This window comes from Oreochromis aureus, linkage group 17 (assembly GCF_013358895.1).
Source record: "Oreochromis aureus strain Israel breed Guangdong linkage group 17, ZZ_aureus, whole genome shotgun sequence".
Classification (NCBI taxonomy): domain Eukaryota; kingdom Metazoa; phylum Chordata; class Actinopteri; order Cichliformes; family Cichlidae; genus Oreochromis; species Oreochromis aureus.
In genome coordinates this window covers 10,785,140-10,810,908 of record NC_052958.1, presented here as the reverse complement: position 1 = coordinate 10,810,908, position 25,769 = coordinate 10,785,140, and the positions used below count along the sequence as shown (strand labels likewise).

At 40.0% G+C, this 25,769-nt stretch overlaps 1 protein-coding gene across 2 annotated transcripts; it reads right to left on the bottom strand.

Annotated features, from left to right (window-relative positions):
- Positions 1-297: 297 nt before the first annotated feature.
- On the bottom strand, positions 298-21,070 carry LOC116309863 (proline-rich protein 5-like). 2 transcript variants are annotated; one of them, XM_039601098.1, is made up of 10 exons: positions 20,812-21,070; positions 17,363-17,445; positions 13,748-13,924; positions 12,954-13,034; positions 12,261-12,367; positions 9,803-9,894; positions 9,590-9,730; positions 3,478-3,622; positions 3,038-3,343; positions 298-836 (listed from the first exon to the last, which is right to left on the bottom strand). In XM_039601098.1, exons 2-10 carry the CDS (start codon positions 17,386-17,388, stop codon positions 481-483), a joined length of 1,431 nt encoding a protein of 476 aa, XP_039457032.1. In that variant the 5' UTR covers positions 17,389-17,445; positions 20,812-21,070; the 3' UTR covers positions 298-480. The 2 variants fall into 2 exon arrangements, with proteins under 2 accessions (XP_039457032.1, XP_031582439.1); XM_031726579.2 differs by having other exon boundaries at positions 13,748-13,915.
- Between the last annotated feature and the right edge of the window lie 4,699 nt (positions 21,071-25,769).

Genomic DNA, 25,769 nt, shown 5'->3' with positions numbered 1-25,769 from the left:
GAGGATTTTAATAGTAATTTAATAAAATATGATTTGCATTGCTTGTCAAACATGGTAGTTTTCCAAAACATATGACATGTTAGAAGTTTGACTTTCCAAGCTTTTCAAAAAGTATCCAAAATCTACACGTTTTCCATGCTTCTGCCCTTTTGCTGTGTTTTATGTGTTTTCCATGTTTTCATTTATAGTTTTATTTGTGATTGTTTAGTTTGAATGTTAATGAATAATATAAATCTCCCCACAGGGGCCAGTGTTGATGTTTCTAACTAACTACAATGAAATATTACAAAGGCATCATAAAATTAGACTTGATTTTAGTGAAAAAGCACAAGACATAGAAAAATAATCCAGTTTGAAAGATTCCCTGAAGATCTAGTCTCTAGAAAACAGCAGTTTGAGGAATGTCAGTCGTGGCTCAGACCTGCATCACACAGGTGAAGTTTGCACACATCCACACACGCACACACATTGGTCTGTGTGTCATGCCACACTCTCCTTGCTGCTGTCTCTGGTGTCCGCTGACCCTTCTGAAGATTGTTTTGAGAAGTTCAGGAAGATCCCATCATGCTCCATCTCCGAGTCCAAAGAATCTTCCATCATGTGGTCCATCATCATCTCCGGACTGGAAGAAGGACTGGGACCAGAGCTGGTGTCCTGAGCCAGAACCTTGGAGGAGGAGGAAGAGTCGAACTCCAGCGAGCCGGTGCAATGTGTGTCCTCGCCTGGGGAAGGCTCGGGGAGGATGCTAGGGGAGTGTTGCTGATGCTGGGTAGGGTGGGGAGCTGTTTGGCTTTCAGCACCTATGGTTCGGAGTTTCTGGCTGGAGGTTGCACCATCTGCACAAAATAAAGCAAAACTTTTGGAGGCGGAACTGATTTTCCTGTACATTTTTGTACTGTAGCTTGTTAGCAAAAAGATATTTGGATCAACCATGCCAATAATAATGCTGTGCCAATATTAAGCATTTCTGTCTAGATTTCACTGTATAGCAGATGCATCATGGGATGGTGGAAACATCACCAGATAACTTCAGTGATTACAGGATTTACACTGCTGCCTCTGCAGAGCATGTTGCCTGTTACTTTTAACCTCACTAAACTTCTCAACCCACAGTCTGTCTCACAGCTCTGAGAGATTTCGTAACATAATATAGTTTGACCTTAATGTGAAAAGCCTACACAGCATGCATCCTACTTTTTCAAGAATACGCCAATCAAATCTCACTCATTTCTTTATATTTCTGTAAAATTCTAACAAATGGAAGAATCTGAGGCTGGTGCTAGACATGCACGAGGAGAGCGAGACAGTGGTGAGGTGTGCAGTAGGAATGACTGAGGGGTTCAAGGTGGGGCTGGGATTACATCAGTGATTGACTCTCAGCCACTTCTTGTTTGCAATGGTGATAGACAGGCTGACAGATGAAGTTAGGCAGGAGTCTCCATACATCATGACGTTTACAGAGCACACTGATTTGTAGTGAGAGTAGGGAGCAGGTGGAAGAAAGCCTGGAGATGTGGAGGCATGCTCTGGAGAGAAGAGGAATCAAAGTCAGTGGAAGCAAAACAGAATACATGTGTGTGAATGAGAGGGAGATGGGTGTGACAATAAAGCTGGAAGGAGTAGTGATAGTGAAGATAGATGAGTTTAAATACCTAGAGTCACCCATCCAAAGTAACAGACAGTGTATAAGAGAGGTGAAGAAGAGAATGGCAGAGAGAGGCAGAAAATGGTTTGGACATGTACAGAGGAGGAACAGAGGACATATTGAACAAAGGACGTTGAAGAGGAACTGGTAGGCAGGAGGAAAAAAGAAAGACCACATAGAAAGTTCATGGATGTAGCAAAAGGAGAACATACAGAGGGTTGGTGTGACAGAGGAAGATGCCAGGGACAGGGTGAGATGGAGGCAGATGACCCTTTGATGACTACTAAAGTGAGACTAGTTAAAAGAAGACGAAGAAGAAGGAGAAATAAGGAAGATTTGTCTCTCTGTTTCCTTTCTTCTTGGTAATATAAGCTATTCCTAATTCTCTATTTTTTGTCACTTCTGTTTTTCAACATCACCACATTCATTTCAAAATTCATAATCTAAATGTATTCAGTACTACTCCCTTCCAGTAATCGACAGTCATTGTGAAAATAAAGTACATCCCCTGTCAATTCTAAGGTTTTAAATACCAGGACAATATAAAATATATCAGGTTCCTACCAGGACCTCAGACACAACCTCAACTGAACGGCAACACATTTATTTAACAGAACTAAACCAAAATGCACATGTGTTACTTCAGTTCTTTGAGGTTTGCTGACATTCACTTATGCACAGCTCTCTTAAGGTCCTGGCACAGTATTTCACAGGTTTTCTCCAAATGCAGGTCTGTGCATTATGGCCTGAAATCTCCACTCTGCCTGCATTCTTGAAAACTTATCTCTCACTTACATCTTGGATTCTGGCTAATCTGGTTAACCCGATAAATTAAAATTATGCTCCACTTCAAAACCAAAATCTATTCAGTTTTGTAATATTTTTTATGCAGAAGTGTTACTCCTAGTTTAGTAAGAAACAAAATGTATGTATTCATTTATTTGTTTATTTTTTTTTACCTAATTTAAAAGTAAATATCACTCCCCCCAAAAAATGCACAAGTTTTTCTTTGAATCTGTTTTACTATTCATCCATAAAGACTGCTTTGGTTAGATATTGGCTATAAACTCCTGTTCTCTTGTATTAAAACATTGGAAAACACTAACACTTATTTTTAATCTGTCAAAAATACATACAAAAAACTGTCAGTCTCTGTCAAGAAACCACTGATCTATCCATGCATCTTCCACTTATCCAAGTCAAGAAATCTTTCAGGAAATTGTGAAAAAAAATCCTGAACTTTGGTTGGGTTGTGGAGTTTTTTTCATATGTACTCATCTATAATTTAGACAGATGAATAGCGCTGCACGGCTGAGGAAAAACACGTACATTTACTTTTGAGCTCCACTGTCTTTTTAAAGGGATTTATTAACTCTAGCCGTATAGTCCTACCTGAAAGTGAAGCGGAGGTGGTGGAAGCTGAGGAGTGATTGGCGAGGCTCGAAGTGCTGGTGTTACTGTTGCTGTCAGGGGCACTGGAGGTGGACTTTGTCTTAGGGATGCTTTCCTCCACGCAAGACGTCATCTCACATACCGAATGCCGCCTGATGCCTGTGCCGCTCCCTGTGGAGGAGTCTATGTCATACTCTACTACAGGGGTTAGCATGGGAACATTGTAGCTCTTAGAGCGGACCACTGGGTTTTTGACAACAGGAGAACTGCTTAGTCTGGAGGACCAGGAGTACTGTAGGCGTTTTTCTAACGAGGACAAAAGAGAGAAGAAAGAGAAACCTTATTAGTTTAGAATTGCAAACATTCCGCAAAAAAACACAGAAAACCTGAATTAAAATGGAATTTGTGAGTTTTTCAAGTACACACAAGCACACACTTACCCAACAGACAGGAAGAACAGTGCATACTGGAGGATTCATCTCTGGAATATAAGCCATGAGTGCCGAGGTAAGGAGAGACCACCTTCTGGATGAGAGCTTCAAGGCGCAGGTAATCATCTGTTACACCTTTAGACTCATGGACACCCTGGATCAAAGGCACACAAATATACACATAAAAAACACAAGTTTGTCTTAGCTGGTAATTGCAGTTTGTTGGCTGGCACTAATGGAAACTTTAGAAGCAGCGAAAAAAGAAAAAACTGGGGAAAGAGAAAGTTCTCTATTTGGCTTTCTGTGATTTTATCAAACACTCTGCCAGTTACTGTGAAAGATCTCTGATAAACCATTTTTCAGTTTAAAACATGGCATGTACACTATCACAGTATGTTTTTAGAGACTAGGCCAAAAAGAACACATTAAATATAGCAGAGTTAATTTGGTGTGAATGCTAGCCTTGTATAAACATATATAACCATGCTCAGATAAGAAGAACGTCAGCAGCATGGCTCAATTTAGAGAGAGACAGATAAAACAAAACCATACGGCTGGCTTAATCTTACTCTTCTAATATAAATTAATACCAAGGTTATGCAACTTTTGGATTCAACTTAAAAATGTTCATCAGATATAAGAAAATAATCACATCCTGAGACTTGAGGTACTAAATTTCTGCTGTGACAATGGTACAAAAAGAAAAAGAGCTAGGCGAGCCATACAAGCCACAGAAAAAGCAAGATTCTAGTACATGAGGTGAACCAAACAGATTATCATCAGTTATCGGGTATTCTCTATAAACTCTGTCCGCTTCAGGTCCCAAAGTCAAACGAACACTGCGGCATCACTGAGAGTTAAAAAATGTCTAAAATGTTTCATCTTTAATAAAATGATCAGTGTTGCTGCTTTACCAGGTGTAACAATTAAGTTTAACATCCAGGCATCCATGAAAACAGAATTTCTTAAATTTAACGGAGTTAGAAGAGAGCAGGACGTTAGCTCGCTAGTTTCCACCTAGACATGATACAGCATGTTCTGACTGACAGATATCTGAAAAAATTAAAACGTACAGCTCTGCTATCACTTCCAACATAAACAAAGACAAAAAAACTAAACAAGCAGTGACTTTTGTAGGGTTACTGTAGTTGGGCTAGCTGGTATATAATGATGTGATCGCTAGCGACACAGCTATGTTAGCATAACATAAACACAGTGAAGCTGGAGGATGAATGCTCACTATTTTCCCATTTTCCACATAAAAGTTAATGGGACAGATCCCGATGGTTAGGGACAAATGCAATTGCAATGCAGGATGCTGTAAACGGACCAAACTTCAGTCAGTAGAACAACTGAGATAATCCATCCACAATACGATGTTAGTCATTAATATACTGCAACAACATGGGAATAGAGCAGCTGCGAGAGAATTCAACATTAATGAATCAATGGTACGGAAGTGGAGGAAGCAAGAAGAATGAGTTGAGTAAAGTTTGACTTATCTGACTGTTTTGTTTTGCTTAATGCGCCTTATAATCCGGTGCACCTTATGAATGAAAACAGACCCCGTTCATCGACAGTGTGCCTTATAATCCGGTGCACCTTATGGTCCGAAAAATACGGTACACAAACAATTATATACCATCCTGACTCCAAAAGGGAGCATCCCTCTTCTCACTACAAAGAACAGGGCAACATGGCTTAGGTTTGCAAAGTCGCATCTGAACTAATCACAAGACTTAAGGAACGATGCCCTTTGGACAGACGAGAACAAAGTGGAGGTTTTTGGTTATAATGCGCAACAATGGCTAAAAAAGAAAAGAATCAAGATATTGCAGTGACCCGGTCAAAGTCGATACCTCAACCTGGCTGAAGTGCTGCGGTGGTACCTTAACAGGGCCATGCATAAACAAATGCAAACTTCAATGAACTGAAGCAACATTGTAAAGAAGATTGGGCCAAAGTTCCTCCAGGGAAATTATTTGTTTATTGCTGCCAAATGTCTGCAAGCTACTGAATCATGCGGTGATCTTAGTCTTTCACACACCGCTTCCGCATTTTGGCATTAAGTAAATGCTGGCATGGTGTGATTTGTCATGAGCTGTATTTCATCTGAGGTTGTATTCAGATCAATTTAAGAATTGGGAAGGAAGTTTTTCGTCACCGATATTCCCTCTCCTTTTAGATCTGGAGGTTTGTGGCTCTTGAGCAGCTAAGTGCTTCACCAGGCCCAACAGCTGCTTTAATAAGTAGCTGTTGTTGCTATTGTTGTAGCTAGAGTGTCTGCTATTTGATGCTGGTCAGATAGTGTTCAGTGGGCTTTTTGTTATAGCTGAACAAAAAGTTGAAAATCTGTATTATGATGATCTTGATGGTAGTGAAAACAATGAGCTAAAAGAAAGTTCGAGCGGAGAGGAACTGCACAGCGGATCTTTTACACCACACAGCCATTTGATCCACAGCTATAAATCATCTTTAACACAAAAGTACTTCTGCTGGTTGAAAGTTTCAGATTTTGTGTTTCTGTTCAGTTAAAGCCACCCCCTGCTCTATAGTTGGATGTAGTTCAAATTTACTTCCACAACATAATTCATGAAACATATGAGACACATGTGGCTCCAGACCTCACTGCAATATCTCGAAATGACAAGGGATAGATCAGTGAAGTTTCAATACTCTAAATTGTTAAGCCCATGCACGAAAACCACAGCACAGAAACAAACCACATAAATAGCACAGACTTCAGTGAACTGGCGTCACAGAGCCTTAACAGAATGAAAGGGAAATTACAAACAGATGAAATGAGGAATTAGCAAAAACTGCATTGTTTCAGTGCCAAATTTTACCTCTCTTACACAGCCTTTTTCATAGCTGCCCTACTTCCTTCCTTCTTTGGGTCTACCTGTCATCTTTTTCTCCCGCTTTGCTCTCTGTTGATATTCGCTGTGTGCAAACTAAAATAACTCTGCAGTATATCTGTGCACAATGAATAAAACAAGGGAATAAATAAATTGTGCTTTCTATTTTCGTCTCGTCTTGCCCTCTCAGTCTGAATCTGGAAGGAGCAGATTTGGGTCAATGAGTCACCACAATGATGTCCAAACTAAACCAAACAGAAACAGTCCCATTCTGCATTCTGTACAACACTGAGTAAACCCACTTTCATGCACTACCAGAACCACAGCTTATCCCTGACTAGTACCTCTCAGGAATCTCTGTACCAAGTGCTTTTAAGTTAAAAGGTTTGGTAGATGGGTAAAATATCTCAAAATGACCCAAACCGTAGTTTTATTTTATTCTATTTTACTTGTTTTTAACATAGTCCAACCATGTTGAAATTCAGAGAAAGTACCACAGCTGTTGTTACTTTAGCAACACCTAAATTTTTCATGGTATTCATCTGGTCTCCTCTGTATCCTTCTGAGAATTAGAGCTGTCACTCTTTGACACTTTGATCTGTGTGTTTAATCAAGGGGACTGTTTTTAGCTGATGAAACATTGTTAAGTTATGAAGAAGACGCAAAGTCAAATGAAAACCAAAGGGTGACAGAAGAGGAAAGCTCACATGGCTACCTCAGTTGCAATAAACACCCATATTTTCTGGGCCTACTTGAGAAGCACTGCAATGCACTAAGAATGGAAAAAATCAGCTGTTGTAGCTAAAGCAGGAGGAAAGGGGGAAAAGGTTTCATCTTCCAAAAGCTGATGGATGATGTAGTATTCAGCAGAGGTGCACTCCAAACAGCAACCTTCAAGTCTGAAAAAGGAAGCCAAGGCAAAGCTCCAAAAGTGAGTCACTCCCCAGACTAGGATGTTAGCATGTTAGCATGTTAGCACGGCATAGCAGCATTAAAAAGCACATTTACAGTCTGGTACAATTAAATGCTTTAGCAAATCCTCTTCTCATATCAACTCTATGATGTATGACTTAAAAAAATTAAAGTTTAAAATGTGGCTGGTTTAAATGTGTGCCAAAAGAGATATATTAAGATTCACTTTCACTAAAAGTCAAAAGAAGTTAAATTTGCAGTTATAGTTAGTCAAATTCATGTAATTTATCAGCCTTTTAGCACTAAGTAGTCGATAAGGGTGTAACCAAGCACGCTTGCCTGTCATGGTTCTGGGTCATTTTGACCCAGCGTTTTCAGTTTCTTGTATTTAGGTGTTTTTTTTTCTATATTATGGTTTATTTTCTGAGTCTTTAGTTGGCCTGTTTTGAACATTATAATCCTAAGTTTCAGTGTTATTCTAGTTAAGAGTTTTGTTCTTAGGTTTAGTTCAGTGTTTAGTCTGTGCCTGTCATGTTTCCTGTTTTACTTTGAAGGTCCGTGGTCTTATGTTAGTGTGTCCAGTGTTACTCTCCCCTGTGTTGTCATTATGTTTCATTCGATTTAGCTGTGTCCTCATCTGTCTCCTGATCACCTCATGTGTGTATTTAAGTCCTCCGTCTCCCTTTGTTCATTGTCGCGTCGTCTGTGCTACCTACCCCACATCCCGTCATAGTATTTATTGTCAAGTCCTAGTGAAAAGTCATAGTGAAAGTCTTAGTTGTAGTTTCCCAGTTTAAGTTTAGATTTTCCCTGATTTTGCATTGCTTCGTGTCTGTGAGTGTCAGCCCCAAAATAAAGGTTAAGCTCAGTTTGGCTCCTCATCTGTGTCTGGGTCCACCTCACTCATTCCACTCGGTCTGCCCCGCGGACCGTGACATTGCCTTAGCTGATAACTTACTGTTCCAACCTCTAGTTTAAATATGGTCGCTTGTGGCTGTAAAATAAGTTACATTTACACTGAGCTAGGAAAAAAAAAAAAGTGGAGCACTACACACAGTCCCCACCACCGTGCTGCAAGACCACATGAAAGAGACTATTAGCGGCTAATGTTGGAGTCTGTTAGGGGTTCACATGGCCTCTCCAACCAGTGTGACACCACCAACAACAGTCCTATAAAATGTCAATTACTATTATTACTCTAGAAATGGAAGAAACCATTGCATTTAGGTAACAATGGACAAGACCAAACCGACTGGTTATAAAGTGCTAATATTGTAACAACTAGCTTCTATGTGCTTTCATCCTGCCAGCTACGCTAACAAGACAAGCTCCCACATTAAACTCAGCTGCACACACTACACCACTCTGCCTGCTAAGTTAACTAATATTAAACATCAAACTATACAAAAAGAAATAATGTGATGCTAGTGGAAGTCACATTATTCACGTGTCTCTCCCTTACATTTTAGACAACACTATCATCATTTAGTTATGCATCATTGTATTTTTCATTGCTATTACCTGTTCCGCTCACCATGCTCTTATTTTTCTCCTCTACCTCTTTTAAAAGTATTTTTTTCCACTTCTAGAAGGAAAACTCCTCTACATTATTATTTAGAGGCTGTTGTTGTTTTCATGGGGCCCCATAAGCAGATCAGATCTCCACAGATTGCCACTGTTATACCTTCATCTGTGCTCAGTCATCAGTCAGTCAGTTTTCAGAAAAACAAAACATTCAGATGAACAGAATCAACTTTCTGGATGCAGCACTGCTATAGTTACTGCAGTGACCTAGGACTCCTGCCTCACCTGGTGCCAAGTGGTGTCTGTGCTGTTTAGGTCTGTGCAAACTCTATGAGAAGTTACTGTGCGGCATCAAATATAAAATGTAACAGACTGAACTAAAATATATAAGTAGATTATTATAAATTATTGGAAAACCCTAAAAAATGTGAAGAAATGGACAAGCAACTCTTTGCCTCCACTACAATTTACATCAACTGAACTAAGGGGTACAGAGGTCTAATAAAGCTCTTGTGAAGTCACGGCCTTTAATGATAGTATAAACATTGATAATTCACACAGACAAACAGGGTGCAGAGGGTCCTGAGTGGTCATGGGAAGACAACTGTGTTCACACTGAGATTACTTCCTGTGGGATCCCTTAGCAACAACTTTTTTCTACCCTCTGCTCCTCTTTCTCCATCTGTTGCCATTTACCCTGCTCTCTCATGTCACAGTCATCAAGTCATGAATATCAGTGCCATGTGTTAAACAGTGCAAGAAATAGCATGAGAGATTATTAGACGAAGAGGATGGGAGAGGCAGACGACAAAAGTGTGTGTGCTCACCTGTAGTATTAGCAGCATCTGTATGATGGAGGGAGGAACTCGGGCTCGGGGCCGAGAGAGCGCCTCGTCCAGTTTCAGGTTGAGGGTGATGGTGTTCCTGAAGTGAAGAAGAGCCAGCTGACGGACTGATGGCTCCTTTCCCTGATGACATATACACATGTTTCAATGTGATGAAGGCCTATAATTGGAGTATTTGATTGCAAGAATGTGTACCTGTACAGGATAGAAGATGGCCTGCAGCATGGACAGAACATCACAGAAGAAGAAGTCCCACGTGTCAGCCAGAGAATCCAACAACTTCTGACCTGCGATACAACCAGGCAGATAAGTTATAAAAGTATCAAGACTGATGGGTAGATGCAGTAAATGAGATATTGTGGATTGTGGAAAGCATGCTTAAAGGACTATGCATAAAAGTGGCTGTAGTTTCCAAATAGTTAATGCAGTACTTTCAGCTGAATTCCTTGAATTCAGCTGAAAGTTTGAACTATAATCAAGGCAGAGGCACAGAGGCAAAAGATCAAAAAAATGTGTCATTGCAAAAATACTTATTGACCTATAAAACACAGATAATCCTGATACCAACTACAGCTTTGTTCTTTTATTTCTTGTGGGACATTTTTCTGCATATGTGCACACACACACACACACACACACACGCACATGCAAGCCTTCTTACTAATTGACGTAAAGGATCACTTCCTGTCTGGTTTTGTGATGACGGTTCTGTCACACAAATCTGTCACTATCAGAGTGTGTGCGTTATATCAATTCACCAGTGCTTCAAATAAAGGTCACACATTTACCACAGTACAAAATACCTTTCTCTCACTCTACCTGTGTGCATGCATCAGTGTGTGTTTCTGTGTGTCCTTGTGCAGAAAAATGCCACAATCTTACCAGTCAAAGTAATATTTAACTAATGCAGTTACCACTGCATCTAGAATTTTCTTTAGTAAGATATTATTTGGCCCTGTTTGAAACCATTAGAGACTAGACTTGTGTCATGTTAAGATAAAACACTAATCTCGGACTTCCCCTGAAACAAACTACTGGTAGTGTGAACACCTCATCAAAGCTAGAAGGCTTTGTCGGCTATGAACAAAGGAGTTGAAACTAAAGACTCAGCAAAGAATTTTGATGTAGAATTTTTTTACCATGGTGAAAAAATTTCTCTGCAAATAAACAAGTAACCTAGATGACACGAAAGGTTGTTTTTATTTCCTATTAAAATGAAGGATACACAATTTACTTGAGAAGGAGATACAGGTGGTGTTAAACGTCCAGCTAATACACATTTTTGCAATTTTTAACTATATTTCTGAACTTGCTCTTTTCTTGAGTTTCTCCCTGGTAATTGGCTCTGCTATATCAGAGCTTTAGACATGTACAGTCATATGAAAAAAAAAAAGTTTTTCCTGTGCTGTTAAAAATAAATAAAATGTTTAAAAAAAATGGGCTTTGAGTGGATCGTTGCAACATTTTGATTCTTTTCTTTTTCAGCCAATCTGTTGCAGATTTGCTGTACTCGGGATCATTCCATGACCCACTTTTGTCTAAGCTTTAGCTGTTTGTTGAACAGATGGTCTCACATTTGACTCTAGAATACTTTGGTATACAGAGGGGTTAATGGTCAACTCCTGGTCCTGGTCCTGGCTGCAAAACAAGCCCAAATCATCACCCCTCCACCACCATGCTTCACAGCTGGTATGATGTGTTTGTGCTGATATGCTCCGTAGACTTGTAGTCAAGACCGCCTAAACCAAGACCAAGACAATACCAAGACCAAGACCAAGACAGACCGCGTCAAGACCAAGACAAAGTCGAGACGACACCGAGACCGAGACAAAAAAGACTTTCTTAACTTTTGTGTGCTGTTGAGGACTGACATGACGGTACTGACATGGCCTTCTGCGCATGACACATTATCGAACGTTACGTTGTGTGTCATGGTGGATACTGTTGACTCCAAATCTCCCGACCACTATGTTGATCTGAGACGGCAAGACCAAGACAGCGAGACCAAGACAAGACCGAGGGATCCGAGACCAAGACAAGACAAGACAAAGACCACGTAAAAGTCTCTTGAGACCAAGACCGGTCTCGAGACATCCAACTCTAATGCTCCGTTTGGTTTTCTCCAAACATGGCGAAGTCCATTATCTCCAAACATCTCCACTGTTCCAGAAGTCATGTGGTTTGTTCAATACAACTTTGCAAACCTAAGCTGTGCTACCAAGAGACTTTCTCCTGGCAATCCTTCCAAACAAATCTTACTGTGATGAACTTTAACATTTAATATGAAGCCTACAGAGGCTGTAGCTCTTTTATTGGGTGCTTTTTTTTTCAATTTCCCTCAAAACCTGTGTTTGTGCCATTCTTATCCAAACTAAAAACTTACAAACTTGCATATTTAGAGATTTTATCCATGTAAATTTGCTCTGACATCTCACAGCTTTAAAGAAATATTTTATAAGGTTAAAGAGACAACACTGATGTTATTTTTACCCTTTTATGTCTACATTTTAAGCTTGTAATCAAACTGTTGAAGTCTCTGGCAGCCATTTCTTTATTCAAAACATGATATACCATCATAGAAATAAAGGTTCAAATTTCTCACTCTGTATATACGTTCCACTTTCTGTCTATTTTCTCAATAAGTTGCGCGTACCTTCATAGAAGCGAATCTTGTCCCTCAGAATGACCATTCCTTTGGTGAGCAGCTGGTTCTGAAGGTACTCAGTAAAGAAGGAGCCCAGCTCAGTCTTCAGCAGTTGCCTGCAATGGTTATAATAACAGCACATGAGTGGATACGTGACATGAAGCGATATGCTTACAGTCACACATCATCAGCGATACCTCCTTGGAAATGAACCAGATGTAATGAGTTTGCAGAATGCTGTGTTTACGGAGCATCAGACTCAGGAAATGAGAAAAGATGCTGCTCACACTGCATACATAACATCTGGAAATTTCAATAAAACTTTCCACAGTTAGAAAAGGCTAACACTGGCTCAGTATGATGATTGAACATCAGCAGCTCAAAGAACAAACACTGTGTGATTAAATACACTAAAATGACAGATGCTGCATTTCCATCTAATTTCAAGGTTTCAGTGTCTCTTCTTTAAAGCAATTTTAAGGTAAATCCAATTTATGAACAGTATAACATGCCTGTGTTAACTTGCAAGCAAATTTATATGTGTTTCAGGTAGGAAGTATTCTGGTGCAGTAAGGTAAGATGGGAAATCACAGCTTTAGCAGTGATAATTTACTCAAATATTCTAAAATACAAACCAGCTGAGGGTAAAGTTCAGGGTGCTGGTGTAAAGGCCAGCAAGAGACATAAAACTAGACAGCTAACCTGACACCTTCATTCAGATTGTAGAGTTCATTTTCTCCCAGATCCTTCCTCTGAAAAACTGAGATTACTGCGTTGTGGATGCTAGAAATAAACACACAGAGAGGCGAAATGCATTTAGAAAGAGTGACACACATACATGCATTTATTTTATTTTAATTGTGCTGTCTGAACAATCGGTGAGCTCTTGAAGCCACCTCAAAAGCCACTGGTTAAAAATAAACTTTGAAAAGGTTTCTTTACCAAAGGGAGGCCATTGGAAAGGTAAAACATACTACAGCGAGACGGGCACGAACTTTTTTGACTGAAGGTTTGCGTCCAGTTTAATTTGTTCACATAGCCTTACAGCCACCCAGCAAACTGACAGCTCTTGCTTTCTACTCTGTGCTGTTTAGTGTTAAATAAAGCAGGAACACCATTAGAAACAACCATACAAAAGAGTGAGAAGAAAGAAATCCAAAGAAAAAAGAAACCTGCGAGTCAGAACGGGAAAAAAGGAGGAGGGAGTGAGGAAGGGATGGATAGATGGAAATAAAGTGTGGTAGTGATGGACCCTGAGGGAAGAAGGCAGGCAGAAAGAGCTGATGTCCATGTGTGTATATGTATTTTCATGTGTATGTGAAAGGAGACTGTCCTATTCATAGCACGGACAACAGCACCGACAGAGCTTCCCACTAGTGGAGGAAACACATGCAAAAGCACTTGTTCATGTAAAAATGTGTGATGGCTCATCCGCTAACAAAATAGAGTATTCACTAAAAAATAAACTGGCGTTGTTTATAATAGACAGGGCTAACCTGTTCCAGGTGGCGTTAGCCCCGGCCCTCCTCTGCTGGGTCCCTTTGTCCCTGCTGCTCTCCTCTGTTCCTCCCTTCTCCCCACCTCCTGTTGGGGTTTTTGCCTGGGAGAGGTCAGTCAGACTGGAGGACGAGCCGGTCCCCAACCTCAGTTTGTTATGGAGGCTCCTTGAAAGCCAATAGTAAGACAGAGAAAATGCTTATAAGCACCAACTTTCATTTCTTACGTGTACTGGAAAAGATGATGTGAAAAGCCTTATTTGTGCAAGTCATCTAAATGAATTCATTTCATTTCCTTAAATATTGCTGGAAAATGGGAAATAGGTGCAGCAATGTATTGCAATTTAATGTGCAACCATTTATGGATATATACAGAGTTTATACAATTCTAACAAGTCTAAAAGTCAATATTTGGTGTGAACTCTCTTAGGAAAGATTTCTTGTAATCTCTCTACAAGAAAAAGTTCTCCAGATTTCCTGAAGGATATTCAAAGCTTTTCTCTGGCTGCCTTTTTCTCTATTCTCTGTTGGGATGATCCCAGATTGCTTCAATAATGTTGAGGTCCGGGCTCTGGGGAGGCCAATCTATGACCAAAAATGTTCCCTTGTGTGTTTTCCTGTCCAGGTTTGCTTTTACTGCATTTGCAGTGTGATTGCGATCACCATTGTGCCAAAGAACTGTTGCCAATTTTCCAGGAGGTATTACATGTTGGATCAAAATCCGATGGTACTTTTCTTTGTTCATAATTCCATCAGCTTTGACATCATCTCCAACACCGCTGGCTGAAATGCACCCCCAAATCATGACAAAGCTTCCACCGTGTTTTGCAGCTGGATGTAGACACTCACTGTTGTACCTCACTCCTAACCACCTCACCAAAAATGTCAAACTGATTTTCAGTCCAGTTCTTGTGCAATTTGGCATTCCTCAACTTTTTTCCCTCCTGTTTCCCTTCCAGAAGAATGGCTTCTTTACAGCCAACCTTTTACATGAGAACATTTCTGATGAGGTTTCAGTGAATTGCAGACAGATCAACTGAAAGGTCAGATGCATTTCTCAGCTCCTATGTCACGTCTTCTTTTTTTTTCCATATTTTTTAAGGACATGACTTTCAAGTACAGTTCATCGGCTGTAGATACGTTTTAGGCCGGACACTTGTCCCATTTGTCCCATTTCCTCAGGAGACACTGCACACTGTGCCAAGATATGTTTTCAGCTTCCAGGTGTTTGGGAATACTATGGAATATTATTTTATGCCTGTCAAACTGTGTCATATTTGGCCTTTTTTTGTAGATTCAAGTAAAGAAATTGAACCGAATTATGTGCTTGTGTGACAAGCTGTTAGTAAAAAAGTGCCTAAAGATGTCATTTAAAATTGGTTCTTTGCTAATACACCTGTTATATATAGACCCAACACTGGTTCATCCTTTAAGTTAGACTATTTTTTTATGCTTGAATACTTTATAGATCATACTTTGTTAAGAAGCTTAATAAAAACAATCCTCTGAAAATAGCCAGGTACAAGGACTGGACTGAAAATGTAGCAGCTACATATTACAAATACAAACACATGTATGATCTTCATTTTGGCATATGCAAATTAAAAGCTGTTATACTGTAAAATGTTACTTTGCTACACAAAGGGGGGAAAATATGAAAGTATCAGCTGCTGTGCAAATACACTTCAGTCATTTTCCAGATTTTGATGGCTTTCAAAATTAGCATTTAATAACAGGTGATTGCTTTTTATTAGCCATCTGTTAATGTTTACACTAGCTTGGGAATGACACTGCTTTTCAAACACCGAGCAAAGAGATGGGCGCCAGTCAAACAGAAGGATAAAAATAAACAGGGAGAACAGAGTGGGGAAAGACCTGGGAGTAAGAAGCTCAAGAAGAGAGTAAGAAACAGGGTGTGGATAAAGGTATATAACACATGCCGGATCAGGTGCACAAAAAGCAAACAAAGCACGTCGATAGTAAAAAAAAAGAAGAAGCAGAGATTGAAACCACAGACATTACAAAGATAAAAGAAGGGTGGGAGGAGTGTACAAAGAGGTAGATGAAGAGGAAAAGGTGCTTTAGAGATAGTAAGAGTGCTCTGAGTCTTTTTCTGCAAATGAAAGTGTTAATAATTGGATTTTAAATATACTGAAACTCTAGTAAATTAACCCACGGGAAACTCAACAAACAAACAAAGTGCACACGTCCATTTTTGGGTAATGTCTATCAAACATTTAATCAGTTACTTCTGAATTTACAGGTGAATCGAAAATTTAAAAAACACCTTTAAATGGCAGTCACATTTAGATGTGTTTGCATTATACATAACTACTACAATACTGTGTTTTGTAATATCCAGCAAAAGAAATAAATCTTTCATGTTTAGCAAATATGAAAAACCTCAAATATACTTGCATGTATTGTACTTACTCTAGCAACTGAAAAGGTACCACATATCCCCACTCCATGACTGTGACATGAAAGAAGGCCTGTCTCTGTCTCTTCTCATTTCCTTTTCACTTTCCCTCTCTCCCACCGTCACTCTTTGTGCTCTTCTCTACCCACTCCTCTCTCCCACTTTACCGCTCTCCTTCTTATTCTCCCTTTGCCAGTCAGTGCCAGTTGGTCAGCATGTGACCCTGTGAGCTTTTGTGTCAGGCGAACAAAGGAACCCTTTGAGGTTCGAATGGTGCCTAGAGGCAGAGGAAGGATTTAAAGGTGACACAGATTTCTCTTTACCTTCCACTCGCCTCCTAGAGTGTGGGAGAAGCTGTAGTCAAGCTGTAAATACAGACTAATGACTCTATTTATTTAATATTGAACCTTCAGTATTTTTGGTATTCTCCATACTGAATGATCGGTAACTGGCGGACACATTGATATGAAAAGAATTTTAAGAAAGTGCGAAAGCTCACGAGAAAAAAAGGAATGGAAAATCTGAGCCAAGGATAAATAAATAAGGAAAAGGAGATGGAAGGTATAGTTGCTGTTGGTCCATCTGTCAAATTGAATCTTAGTTCAGCTCCGCATAAATGGGTCAGAGCGAGAAACTGGAGCCCTGGGCTCAGTCACACATGCAAAAAGACAGCACACATCCCTGTGCAGAGTTCACGTCAAAGTCGGGGCGACTTTTTAAGTTTAAGTTCAGAGCTGCACCTCTGAAAGAGCGAAATTGAATCTACACACACTTGAGCCAAAAGCTTCCTCCTGAGAAATGGATGATGCAGAAGATAAAACACAATAGTGAGGCTCACAATAACAACTTAACTACACATGGTGTCAATTGTGCTAATGGAAAAAGGTATTTACTTTATAAACGAAAGGATGCTGACATAACTTGGAGGTAAAAAACTTTTTTTTGGCACTGAATCAACAGGACGAGCTTAAAGACAAATAGCTGCCCTCTGATTACTAAACAATGGGGACGTTTGAATGAGTGAAAGCATGAATGAGGTCACTCAGGAATGTGTGTGTGTGTTTTTCACTTTGATCGACATTTGTGTGTCTCAAAGGATGGAAAAAATGGAACTCTGTGTAATGAATAGGACTTGCTGCTGAAGAGTGTGTGTGCGCGTGTGTGTGAGTCTGTGTGTGTGTGTGTGTGTGTGTTACCTTCTAAATGAGCCCTCTCGTTCCATGTTAGTCTCGACAGATGGCTAGCAACCACCCTGAAACGGCCACTGAAGAATCAACATCTGAAAAAAAGGAAACAAGAAGGATTATTAGGTAAAAAATATATATTTTGTCAGCTAATATCAGCGACTTTTAAGCCACTTAACTTCTGTAAAAATTAGAAAACTGTATTCAGTTTTAATTTAATGAAACCTCAGTAAACAGATCTTTATAACAGAGCACATATTGACATGTCACAGCAGGAGAACACAGAGGAAAACACTAACAGTTGTTTTAATTTCACTCCCCGAAATATTTAAACTTGCTACAGAGTTTTTTGTTACAGAATTGCTGCAGATTTTTACAGAGTGGAATCTGTGTGGCGTGTACAAGACAAAGAGACTGTGACACCCAAATACTTCAGCTCAGGACAGCGATATGAAATAGGTACGATATTTTGTACTTTTCCTAATAAACAGGAATTAATAGAGTAAGTAGTCTCAAAAGTGCTCATAATCAAATGCACTTGATCAACTGATCATCAGTAGGTGTGGCCACATATGTAACAGTAGTAACAATCTGGGAAGGGTTGTAACATTATTTTCAAACAATTTAAAGTCCAACGTTCTGCAGTAAGAAAGATTATTCACAAGTTGAAAACAGCTGAGATAGCTGCCAGTCGTTCCCTGGAGTGGACATCGCAGCAAATTTCCCCCAGTGTCAGACTGTGAAATGCTTAGAGAAGCTGCAAAAAGCCCAAGAGCTACATGCAGTGAGACTCTAAAGGCCTCATGTAGCATGTTAAATGTTAAAGCTCATGACAGTGCAAGTTAAAAATAAATAAATAAAAAAGACTGAACAAGTGTGGCTTGTTCGGAAGGATTAAAGGGAGAAAGTCTTCTCTCTGAAAATGGCAGCATAACACTTCTGGATCTGGAACAATGCCCTTTGGACTGAGAAAATTAAAGTGGAGAAGTCTGCCCACAGTGAAAAGCACCACATGTATCAGTAAAAACACCTCATACCAAATGTCAAGCACGGCGGTGGAAGGGTGATGGTTTGGGTTTGTTGTGCAGCCACAGCACCTGGGCACTTTGTAGTCACTGAGTCAACCGTGAACTCCTGCCAAAGTATTCTCGAGTCAAATGTGAGCCCGTCTGTCACGCAGCCAAAGCTTGGGTGAAATTGGGTCATGCAACGGGACAATGATCCAAGCACAGCAGCAAATCTACAAGAGAATGGCTAAAAAAGAAAATAGACAAGGCACTGCAATGGCCTAGTCAACCTAACTGAAATGTTGTGGTGGAACCTTAAGAAGTTGTGCATAAACGGATGCTCACAAAACCTCAATGAACTGAAGCAACGCTGTGAAGAGGAGTGGGCCAAAATTCCTCCACAACGACAGAAGACTAACAGAGTCATACAGAAAACAATTACATCAAGTTATCGCTCCTAAAGGGGATTCCATATTGTTTTTAATGATGGTGTGTGCTTTGTTTTTCCACACACAGCTTCTGCATTTTGGCTTCATTTTGTTAAGTAAAGAATGACACAGTGTAACATGTCATTTGTTGCATTTAAATAATCTTAGAACTTGGTAAGTACCAGGTGTTTTTTTTTAATAATATCTCGAAATGTAAAAAACTTAGAACTGAGAAAGGGTGTACTTTCTTTTTCACGTTACCGTAAAACAGTTCTCAGACAGATAAACTCACTGATACCCGCCCGACTAGCGAAGCAGACACACTATTCTAATCAAATTACAGTAAAGTGGTTGAGACAGACATTTGATCCTTCCGCAAACTCAAATGCCCCTGTTTTCTCTCTCTCTCTCTCACACACACACACACACACACTCGGCTAAAAACATATTAAAACAGTATTTGGTGACACACAAACTCTCTCTCACACACACACACACACAAATAGATAGAATGTCACACTTGATACATCAGGCAAGTCAACTTCAGTCAGCTTTATCCTCACCTATCCTGAAACCGTTTTAAAAGTTTCAAGTTTTGAGCATCTTTTTATAAAACACTATGGAGCTTCAAAGAAAAATAAATAAATAAAGTATATAGTTTTGGCTAGTTTCATGTGTAGTGCAGGTGGGGATTAGGTGAAACAGAGGTCATTATCAGGGTAATCATGACCTATTTAAATTAAAACACAGGAGCAATAACTCTCCAGTGGTTCGTCCTTCAGTTCCTGGAAACTGTATTTGCCGCTATGCAATATACACCATGATCTTTTAGTGCCTGACAGCTGCAGTTAAATGAACTAGCAAGGCTTTCATAGCTATCATATTTTCATTGTTTTATTTTTGACTCATTTTTACATGAAGCACACGGTCAGTAAGAAATCAAGGTCAAACAGCTAGGAGGCCGGAAAGTCACCACTTTCAGTGTCAGAGCTGCTAATGTTAATGTATGGTTAAAATCCAGTGAGTAGAACAGTCACAACTTCCTTTGATGGCTGTCTATGGCTCACAGAGGGTCTGGTAACTTACACTTGGCCGTGCTCTTGAAAATGTATCCGAACTGAATGATACACATGAACCTAGGCTTAAACCTTGGTCTGCAAGCACTCCTGTCTGCTTCTGCCTCTTTCTTGCACCACAATACAGAGTGATATAATGGCTTGCTTAGGGGCACAGGGACTGTGGTTTCATGGACTGTGGTTATGAGGGCTACAGAGCATTTCTCATTCAGCATCTGGTCAGTATTTCATGAGCACTGCATGAAACAAAACCATCCCTCTCCCAGTCATTTAAAGCCTGACCTCTCTCTGTGTAAAGCCTCCTCCTTTACTCTCACTAACCAACAGACAGTTTGGACTAAGTAGATATCTGGGGCCCTAGTGCTGAAAATTAACACCCTTAATCTGCTTCGACTGGAAAATACACACATGCACACGCACATACAAACACAACACGGGCACACATTTCTTTCTGCAGAATGGCAGCACAGCAGGGAAATTACAACCCTTGCACCAGACAAGTGCTGAAATAAATGTCTGGGTCTTGCAGCAGGTTTGTCTGTTGCACTAGCCACTCTGGCAGAAAACCAAACCACAAGCTGGAGGTCCTGATGTATATAAAAAAGGAAACCACGGGTGTATATTTGCTTAAGAAGTATCCTGCTCTGACAAGCACTCATCAAGACAGGGTGTCCTGTCATCCCGTGGGCAGCTTGTATGCAATACGGGTTTAAAATATGCAATACGCAGAAATAGGGGACCATGGCGCGTAAAGATAGCCCCTGGTAGGAAAGCATTTAAAGGAGAACCCATAATTTTATACCATATCGTATTATATGGGTTACATATATGGGTTACAATATCTGAGACGAGCTTGCTATATATTGTATTTGTTCTTCTCTCGTTACAAACCACGAGCAGCTAGTGGATAACACCTCTTCTTAACTTGGGTTAGAGCAGGTAATACTCACTTTTGCAGACGTCTTCCTCGCTCCATTAAAGCAAGTGCTCCTTGAGTTTAAATGGCGTAGCAAAGCTAACGGTAACTCCAGCTTTTCTGTGAGGACTGGATTTCCACAGGATGGCAAATAACAGCGCACCCTTCCAACTTGTCAGCCCAGACAGGAGCGCGTAAAGGTGGCGCACGCGATCCTAAAAAGATCCGATATGTGGATCAGACAGCAGCCAGCGTGAGCTGTGAGCTGTCAGTGCGGTTTAAGTCACTCTCCGACAGAGAGAAAGAGAGGGAGGAAGTGAGAAACCGAGAGAGAGAAAGAGAGAGAGAGAGAGAGAGGAGGAGGAGGCCGGTGTGTGTGTGTGTGGGTGTGTGCGTAAATGCTTTGTGTGTGCAAGGGTCGGTAGAATATGGAAAATGTTTGTGATTTAGCGTGTGTGTGCCCGGAGTGTGAACTACACACACAAAACACCTACAGGTAGGCCTACATGGCATGCACGTGTACTCCCACTGGTGAAAAGGGCCGAGGCTTGATCTTTTAAAGATTCCACTCCTTTGATTGTCGGACACTGAAAAGTTTGCACGGGGTGCAATAAAAGCCTTGCAAATTCGTCCATTTGCAAACATATTCATAGCTTTTTATTGTAAGAAAAATGATAACCTGTTGGTGGCAACAAAGGAAAGTCAGAGGATCTCATTTAGATGCACTTTGTGCAGACAACTGATAAAGAAAGAGAAACCTGAACTTAATGCAACTTTTTATGCCACATTAGAGTCAGCTTTGTCAGCTGGTTGCAAACTTTTTTATGAAGTCCCATCATGTTTAATTCATAGTGAAATAATTCACAGCCAAACTAATACAAAAGCAACCTGCTAAAAATTACAGGACATTTGTGCTTTTACCACCACTGGACTGACAAGGCTACTCAGCAGCTACATTGGCTTCTGTGTGGAGTAATCAGCACTGCCTTGGCCCATTAGCATCACTCATATCTAATGTACAGATCAGTGCATTAACCACAGAGCTCAGTGTTTCACATCCAGCAAACTGCAGTCTGTTTGCAGGCATTCAACTCCTACTGACAGTGCATCACACTCGCATGCAGGTAAGATCTTTTGTTCTCACCCTCCCCTCCCCCTGTAATAAGAAGCAGGTTTATAACAGCAAAGTCAACAGGTCAAGGCCAGATTGTTTTTTAATGGTTGTTTGGAGCATAAAACCCCCACACAGAGCCACAGTGACAAAGTTCACTAATCAGATAACATTACATAAACAAGGTTTACAGTCTGTATTGAGCCACAAATACAGTTTTTCACCAATATCAGTTTCAAGTCACCACAGAATGTGCTTTTGATCACCCGTGTGTGGCCGTACCTGTAGTGAATGAATGACACAACTTCTTGTAGTTAGTGAGTGTTGGTTTAGAGACATTCCTTTAACCCAGTGTCATAACATACGTCCACAAAAACCAGACACCTGCTTAGTTTGGACGTGCATTTGGATATCGGTGTATCTAAATGTGTATTTTGACACCAGTAAGTACAGGCTGAATGTTGTGTTTCAGAAAACTCCGTCATCCTTAGCATCCACATAAGCAATGGTATTATTCTTTGCTATTTTCTATGATTAATATCGTTCTTTTTAGAGTGTGATTGGACTCGCTTGATGCTTTTAACTCTTCCACTCTTTATATGTGAACCTGCTCCCCCCCCCTCGCTCTTTCACACCCTCTGCCTTTTGTTTTATGCCTGTCATTTCACACTTTTACAAAACACTTTCAACACTTTATTTTAACTAAGGAAGCTGTTGGGTCGAAAGACCACAAAGCACACCGTAAGAATCTTTCCGAAGCTACACAGGATATGAAATACATTTAGTTTATTTCTTCAAGAGAAAAAAAAAAGTCTTGCACTGTTCCTTATATGTGTGAAACCTGAAAGCTTTGGAACAGGTAACTCACACTTCCCTGGTCTTCATTTTTCATTTCCTCTCTCTCATGCACTTTATAAATAGTTTCTTGCTGAGAAACTATCTTCCGTAACAACTGTAACAACAGTGACAGCTTCCCCATCATGGTTTCCTTTCCCTAACCTTGGCAAGTGGAGGGTGAAATTAAAAAAATCGAAAAAGCCTGAGGAGGACTGAAGAAGGGCTGAATTTGTGCTACTTAACTGGCTTTAGCTTGTCCCTGCAAGCCACTTTGCAACCCACCTCTGCAGTGGTTTATCCTGACCTAATTATTGTCATGTGTTTCCAATGATGCCTGCTCTGCAAACTGAAATACCTGTTTTAACAATTTTAGTTTGGGCTAACTATTTTGTGATTTTATAAAAGTTCAGAGAGGCAACATCTTAACATGGTCTAACATGGATGAAATCCTCAACACAATCTACTAATGTAACACTCTTCTGAAACTACATGTGTACAAATAGTCTTAAAGAATGAAAAGACAAATACTATGGATGCAAATCACATTTTACAATACAATATAACCCTGTTTATATTAGTAGTGAAGTCTAACTCGGAAGTCCATCTGTATAGAGGCAGTGTTTGCTTGTGTCAAGCTCCATCTCCTCTAGTCTATTTGAGCCAACACAAACAAACAAACACACACAGCACACATAGGAAAAGTTCTTTAAAGCACAGGTGAACACACACTTTTACCAGAATTAGACTGAAATACTCAAACACGCACACGGACAGCAGACTAACTAGGGCACTATTTACCCTGCATAAACAGATAGGACAGGCGAAAAGCTGCCCACAGACCAAAGGGAACAGCAGCGGGAACTTAATGTTACGTAATGACATTAACGACTCCACTTATGAGCCCACATCACCCAGTGCAGACCCGCAGCCTCTGCTTACACGGCTACATGATTACAGGTAAACACAGGAAGGTTACAACATCATTCCTCGTGCACCAAAAAAGACAGAGATTTATCTTAAAACTAGAAAAAACGCTGTCAATGCGAGAAACAAAATGATCTATTTATTCATGATTTCAATTTAAAGTTTTTTCAGCTTTAATAAACCTACTCAAATTCACCTGCCTGTCCTTGTTTCAATCTGTGTTATCTGCAACATTATAAATGGAAAAAAATATCTTTAACCTGCCTTCAGTACCGCAGGGCAAGAGTCCTTATTTACCCAGATCACAAGCCGGCTTGGGTGTTCCACTTCAGTAGCGTCCCAAGGTGTAGTTACGAGGTTAAATGCTTTATTCAAGGGCAGCTGAAGATAACCGGAAAGCAACTGACAGCTTAAGAAGTGCAAGATTGAAGACACTATTATATAATTTCAGCTTGTAGGCTAATTAAATGACTGATTCTGGTATAAAATGTGTTATCTAAAAACAAAAATTAACTTTTCTAAACATATACATAATTACTGGATGGACAAAGAAAGGAAACCATTGGTGTTTTGGCCAAAAGTGACATGAAGCCAACAGAAACAGACCTTGATTATATACTAAGGGAATGTTTGCGGTAATAGAGAATACAAAGGTGACCACTGTTGAGTAAACACACAGACGTTTTTTTATGCTATTATCAAAAACATATACGCTTAAACTGTCATGGAATAGCTCTTTATCTTACACTGGTAGGTCCTGCTACAGCACTAGCATGATACTAATGAGCTGAGTGTTTCTCTGTTATTATACTATCACAAATATTTGGCTTTATGTATTATCTGTTTAACTGTTTAGTTGTGGAGCATGCATTTTGACTTTTTAATATGCACGGCTGGCATTGTTAAACAGTTTCTTAATGTTGTAGTTTAATATATAAAGTTTATATGAACACATTTACTTTTGCTGTCATCTGATATTGTGAAAAGGTCTGACTGTCTTTCATTTAATAAAGCTCGGCAAACAATGACCACTTCCTGCTTTGTGCTGCAAAATTTCCCAGAAGGGCTTTGAAAATTAACCTGGTTGCACTTTGCAAACTGATGGTGCAGTCAGTGACTCCTAGGCTGACTTGTTATCTGTGGTTGTCAGTGTGGTTCACCTGTGGTTTAGATAAGCCTTGACATATAAAGTTATTCCATAAAGCTTGCTTATCATTTTCGAGTTACACTAAAACCTTTACAATCACAGGAACATCGTAGGAAACTGTTTCTAGAAGTCAAACTGACAGCTGCAGTTACAACCCCAACCCTAAAAATGTCGGGACGCTGTAAACGCTGTGTGCTATTTCGGCTATTTCTTCTCACCGTAAAGACAGAGTGTGTTGCTATCACACAAATATTGAAAACACTGACAGAAAAAGCTTCTGTGGCTCAAGATGCACATCAGGAAATAGAAGCCACAGGTGACACACCCATTGCAATCATTATCTCACCTATTTGGTCCAGAGTTAGACGCTTTATGAACTGTTGGATGTATTTCCATGACCTTTGGTGTAGTTTTAATCTAAAATCAGCTTGCTAGCGTTCAGCTCTAAACACTGCAGTGACTAAACCCCACACGAGTTCTCAGACAAAATAGTTTCTGTATTACATAAATTGGATTGTGGGTGTTGACTGCTTGCACTGGCTTGCAATATCACTAGAATCAACAAACCAATTAAGATAAAAGATTTGACACTTGTGACAGTTAGCTGGTCGGTAGCTGATGATCCCCTTGCCTTGACAGCAACATCTGTGTGAATTCATAGCAATATGAAAATTCTTCTTGAATACCAAGGCAGGCATTTCCTCAGCATACAGATAAAATAATCTGACTGGCAAGATAACAAGTAAAGTGTGCAGGGTTTTCTTAAAGACTGTAGGTTCACGCAGGGAAAATCATATCTGAAGTTTATTTTTGTAACATTTACATAAACTGTAGCCTAGAACTGGCTGTTCTCTCAGTGTACAGTCTGTGTAATTCTATCTTCACCCACACACGACATCTGAAGACCCCCACACACGCACATATGCAAACACACACACACACGTGCTTTTCTCTTTTTCCTCACCACCATTTC

What these genes read in the sequence shown, in the direction of transcription:
- LOC116309863 (XM_039601098.1), bottom strand. Translation starts at nt 17,388, where the DNA reads ATGGAACGAGAGGGCTCATTTAGAAG. An exon ending in CAAGATTCGCTTCTATGAAG is followed by an intron (nt 9,895 to 12,260) that starts GTACGCGCAACT and finishes GTTGTATCGCAG; the next exon opens with GTCAGAAGTTGTTGGATTCT. An exon ending in CACCTCCGCTTCACTTTCAG is followed by an intron (nt 837 to 3,037) that starts GTAGGACTATAC and finishes TATTTTGTGCAG; the next exon opens with ATGGTGCAACCTCCAGCCAG.